The sequence below is a fragment of the Cryptotermes secundus genome, unplaced genomic scaffold, assembly GCF_002891405.2.
Source record: "Cryptotermes secundus unplaced genomic scaffold, Csec_1.0 scaffold465, whole genome shotgun sequence".
NCBI lineage: Eukaryota > Metazoa > Arthropoda > Insecta > Blattodea > Kalotermitidae > Cryptotermes > Cryptotermes secundus.
Window position 1 is genome coordinate 1996868 of NW_019738964.1, and position 5994 is coordinate 2002861.

Genomic DNA, 5994 nt, shown 5'->3' on the forward strand with positions numbered 1-5994 from the left:
GCCTATTCAGTAACGTAAACACGTTACATTGGTGTCAGAAGTGGGATTTGGACTTACACACGTGACCAACGAGTTTCGAACTCAAGACACGTGACAATTTGGTGTCAGAATTTTTACGAAATTAAACACGCCTAGACAAATAATTGGATTATTGTGCATCGAGTATTTGACTGCTACAAAATGGAGAAACAAGATATGCAGCGAATAATCGAAATGCTGGCAAGAATGGAGGCCAGCATGAAAACACATCACGAAGAGATGGAGGAAGAATGGAAGGCGGAGAAGGAAGAGAGAAGGAAACAGAAGGAAGAAATGGAGGAAAACAGGAAGGCGGAGGAGGAAGAGAGAAGGAAAGAGAAGGAAGAGATGGAGGAAAAAAGGAAGGCAGAGGCCGATAGAAAGGAAGAGACGGAACTTCTACTGAAGGAAATCAGAGACAACCAAGAAATGTTCCGAAACCATAAAGAAGAAATGGAAGCAAATAGAAGAAAAGACAGAGAGGATTTCCTGGCAAAATTAGAATTCAATCAAGAAAAAACAAAAAGCATGCTGGCGAAATTAGACGCCGACTTCAATGCCTGGCTGGAAGAGACGACAGCCTGCCGAGTGGACACGAAACCTGCGACGGCACACCAAGAAGAGGTCCCCATAGTGATACTGGTCGGAGTGACGATGGCCTACCAAGAAAGGGAGGCACGTCCAGAAGAAGAAGAGCCGACTTCAGCGAACAGAAAACCTGAGGCGGCAGAACTACGAGAGGTACCCGTACAAGACGCCGAAGTAATGCCGGTCGGAGAACCGAAGAATAAGAGGCGCAGGGACCGTCATCGACGAAATATGAAGAACTCGACACGGGAAAGTTGTGAACCCCAGAATAAATTGGCCGCCGTCAGCAGGAGGGTGTCCCGCTTTGCAAGAGTGGCATGGCGCAAGAGGAAGATCTTCAGGAAATCTGGGACCCGAGGAGATCATGCATCCCGGATAAAGTTGGCTGCCATCTGCAGGAAGATATCCCGTCGCGCGACAGTGGCACGACGTGGGAGAAACGACTTCAAGAAGGAAACTCCCCAGGGAAACTTCGGATACCGGAGAGAGGACTTGGCGTTACAATATATTACAATATATTAATATATACGTTACAATATATTAGACACCAGACATGAATGCAGTACAATGGAGAAAACAATGGAAATTTTATACATCGGCAAGAAAGGGAGAACACTGGATACTTAAAGATTTCATATTTATAGACAATTAAATGGTAATTTTACTGAAGTTTTCAACCCTATATATGATGTGTTAATCAATGCATACCAAACATAAAGAACTATTATACCTCCCATCCCACCATATCCTTACCCACACCATTTCTAACTCCCCCTGCCTTGCGCCAACTCCACAAATATCATATACCACTAAATCTGTTTCAATCTGTCTTCCAACCAGAATGGGCATAATACACGTAAAGAGAGGCACTGGTAAAACAGTAAGTAAACAGTACAACCATGTTATCAACACCAAATCAATGTTAATCATAATAAACTTAACAGCTATTACTGTCACATCATTTCCAAATAAATACCAATGACCCTCCAAGCAGTTAACAATCCAATATTTGTACAAGGCAAGCATAATACTGTTATACGTCCGATGGAACATAAAAATATGATTGCAACATCACACTTCATAACATGACATATTACATGAATAGTTTTAACCATATTTTTTAATTGTATAACTTTCGTTTTATAATAATTTTTATTGTATTTATTGTATTTTATTGTATTCTTGTACTTTATATTATTATAGTGTAACATATTTGTCAAGTATCCAGCACTGTTGTAACATATTGAAATGCAGTTGAATAGTTTGTGAGTGTAGTAACTATGTATGTTCCCGTTGATGGCTTTGAAAGCCAAGACGTGTAGCTAAGCTAAGGTAATACTAACCTCAATAGTTCAGTTGTTGCGTTGCAACAGGTTCTAATAAAGAATTTTATATAATAAACACAACATGATGCACCCAATGAAAATTAATAAGTCCATACCTGGTCTTGAAAGTTAACTAAAACATAAGTGGAGGTTAAAGAAACTGTGACAAGTAACCCGGGATCCATATGTAAAACGGTACTCAATTGAGAAGCCAAAATCGTCAGATGACTGCCCTGTAGAAAGGCACATGAATGGTGGAAAAGAAAAGTTGGGAACTGTGAGGTCACACCTTTAGGAATACCATATCACCCAAAAAAGGAAGCTAACATAATTGCGGATTTTTTAGAAAACCAATTCACATCTCATTATCTGTGTGTTGAAAATCATGAGCGACAGGTGGAGACTACAGTGCAAGCTTTGATCGCATCTGTAGACAGCACCACGCTGGGGGAGTAAGACCTTGTGACATACATAAATTGGCAAATTCATTAAAACGGTGAAAGGCTTGTGAACCTTACAGTATTCTAAATGAATGTCTTAGGCATCCCACAAGAAGACCTATTGTACATCTGACACATTTATTTAATCACTGCCTGTGGCTGCCCAATTTTGTAAAGCCTTGAAAGGAAGCAAGTTGTAACAATACCGACACCCGGTAAGGACCCAAAATTTCCTCAAAATTTACATCCGATTAACCTCTTGTCTACAACATGCAAGCTATTCGAAGAATTTATTCTGAAAATAGTCCAAAGGCCTATGTAATGCAAGCCAGTTTTGTTTCCATGCCTGTCACAGCACGACACTTCAGTGTATGAGGCTTACAGTCCACGTAACCTTAAATGTCAACAATAACATGCCTATGTCTGTTGTATTCTTGAATACTGAAAAAGCATTTCATACAACACGGCACCTCGGCTTGCTATATAAATTATCTACATTACCATTTTCAATCAGTCTAATCAAGCTTACTGACTCCTTTTCTCAGAGAAAATTCAGAGTTTTTCCTGACAGTGAAATGTCTATGACAAGGGATATACAAGCAGGAGTGTCACAAGGTTCTGTCCTGTCCTCCACATCATAGTCTATTCATAGATGATATGCCCCAAATGCTTGGTATCTATCCACGTCTCTGTGCTGACGACTTCTATATATATGAGACACACCAGAGAGAGGGCTATGTTTCAGAAAGCTACAGCTAGGTCTCAGTGCTACTGAGACGTGGTGTGAGCAGTGGAACATAAAACTCAATGAAGATAAGGATCAGGCTGTCTACTGCCCTCACAGACTTAGGCCCCTGAGGCTCATCTTACACTGAATGGACAGAATGTGATTTGGATGGAAGGTATAATGGTTGTTTATGTTTGGTATGCATTGATTATCGCATCACATATAGGGTTGAATGGACAGTGATTGAGATTAGCTCTTTCTATAGGGCCCAACTGAGTAGGTGTCTTCTTTCTTCACCTGAAGACGGAAACAGATCCAGTTTCTGAAACATCGTGTTTTCTATTTCCTAGAATTCTGGACAATGGAGAAAGTCCACAAGACCCAGTAATTCTGTGTGTTATCCACCATCGTCAGAACCCTTTAGAATCTACTAATATCCCTTTTGTCAGTCATGTAAAATATTTCAGTGTAATCTTCGATAAGAGGATTACATGGAGACTGCACATAGAAATGACTGAAGCCAAGACCTTCAGAACACTTATTAGAATGTAATCCCTATTCAAAAGTGAGCGTTTAAATGCTAACATTAAACTAACCCTCCATAATGCATTTATCAGAACAGTAATGAGTTACGCTTGTCCTGCCTCGGAATTAGCGGCAGACACCTACTCGTACCTCTGAAAATTGCAATGCCTGCAAAACAAGGTTCTGCGCACCTCTGGAAATTTTTCAAGGTGCACACTGGTCTGCGATATGCACACAGCTTTTAACCTTCGATATGTATATGATTACATAACAAAATTGTGAAGGAAACAAGCAGAAGTCATACAGAATCATGAGAATGAACATGTTCACTGTATAGGACAAAGTGAGGCCAGACACAGAAAATATAAGAGGCTTAAACTTGGAGGTGGTCAAGCTTATGGCCTTTCAAGTGACTAGGCTGCCGTTGCAGCATAATACATGTCAGATAGGCATGATCTGCTCTGCAAAGCCTGTACTGACAGAGGAATTGTGAGCAGTGCAAAAGCAAGCATTTTTCAATAACGTACTACATGTGTGAAATGTACACTTGACAAAAGGCAAAGTGTATTCAGACGAGAAAAACCCATCTTCTCGTCAGAGAACATGTTACGTAAGGACTAATACCACAAGGGTTCAGTTGGGGAAACAAATCTCTAGTCATGGGTCTCAAAAGAGCTTGATGCCAAGACAAACTGACTGGCAGTAAACCGCCAGTCGTAGAGTACCTTTGACAAGAAGGCAGTCCAGGAGAGTTTTAGTTGAGTTCCGATATTCCAGGGTGATTGAATAAGAAATGGCACAATGACTTCATAGTGATTTGAAGTGCTAGTTTCTATGTTGAGATCCGCTGCCAGAAGACTACTACTGGAAACTGAGAATCCTAGTGTGTATGCAATATTGAACTTTAATTTGTGTAAATCAACTATAGCGCTGTATTAATTGTAATTAAGAGAGATTGTAACTGAAGTGCTAATAAATCCAATCATCTGATCTAGAACCCGTTATTTTTGTCACTCATACCCCTACACACGTGACAATACGTTTAAAATGACAGTCACTCGAAGACTAAACTACAAATATGATCTATGCAAAACTATGTACTGGAATTCACGGATGTATATTACTTACAATTACTATACTCTTATTGATTGCAAGTGTTCTTACCTTGATTTGATCAATAAGAATTTGTAGATATGCATCTGCTTCAACAAGTTTCTTGTCAAACTCATGAACTGTGGGTGGAGGCTTGTTGGGATCCCATCGCATCTGGAAACACAATACGAAACCTCTACTCACATGCAGTTATTAGGCAAATCACAACCATCGAGCTCCATCTGTATCTGGCTTTCATTTACAATAAGTAGAATTTATTCGTAATTCAAGAATAGATAAAGAACTCACTGGCGCATCGTAATATAGCAAATATTCTGGTGAACGAATTAGGGCAATGCAGGATGAGGGGCATGGGAGTTCTAATATCAGCAATCAGTGCAGTTCTTAGTGCATATTTTATGATCTATAAACCAGAGGGAATGATTTGGTGACAGAAATTCCATTGTACACAAATGTGAAATCATACTTGTGTAGTCATGGAACAAAGACTTTGAGCGTACTTCAGTAGCTATCGAAAAAGGACCTTAAGTGGCAAAAATGATAATTTCTGAAACTTTACACATACTATCTTCACAATCTACTCAAGAATTTCCCAGCATTTTATGGAACCCGAAGGTTCATTACCCTGTTCACAAGAGCCCACCACTGGTTCCAATCCTGAGCCAGATCAATCCAATCAACACCATCCCATTTTATCTCTTTAAGATCCATTTTAATATTGTCCACCCACCTACACCTTGGTCTTCCCAGTGGTCTCTTTCTTTCTGGCTTTCTCACCAATACCCTATACACATTCCTTGTCTCCCCCCTTCGTGCTACATGACCTGTACACCTCATCCTCCTTGACTTGATCATTCTAATTATACTTGGAGAAGAGTACAAGTTATGAACTAATTCATTGCATGCCTTGTCTTTACATACTAAAATAACTAAAATATATATTTATCATATATAATGACAAATGTCAAGTGTTAAAATACTAAAACTGTACAGCATATTTCTTTCCTACGTCGTGTTTCATTACGCGAGTCACGTCTATCATCCTCTGTTGGAGCACTCTCTCTTTCACTATCGTGTATCTGTAACATGAATTTGTTATTCATTAATACCGCGTTCTGCATCCTATCTATTACTTGTGGTATTATGATTTTAATGTTTAATACTCACTGTGCTCTGTGTTGCGTCTCGCTCCTGTGACTGCGTGTGTTATACTGCTGGACCTGCTGGGTATGTGTGTGTGTGCTGTCTTCGTTTTGAG

The 5994-nt window shown here is 39.8% G+C and overlaps 1 protein-coding gene across 4 annotated transcripts in view; it reads right to left on the reverse strand.

Annotated features, from left to right (window-relative positions):
• Window positions 1–5994, reverse strand: part of LOC111871466 (oxysterol-binding protein-related protein 9) — a 103322-nt gene that overhangs the window by 85905 nt on the left and 11423 nt on the right. For all 4 annotated transcript variants that reach the window (XR_002844025.2, XM_023864614.2, XM_023864613.2 and 1 more), the window contains exon 3: window positions 4788–4889. Coding sequence is in view for 3 of the 4 variants with exons in the window: in XM_023864614.2 (XP_023720382.1) it covers window positions 4788–4889 (102 nt within the window). In the remaining variant the exon portion in view is untranslated. The remainder of the gene's footprint in view (window positions 1–4787; window positions 4890–5994) is intronic.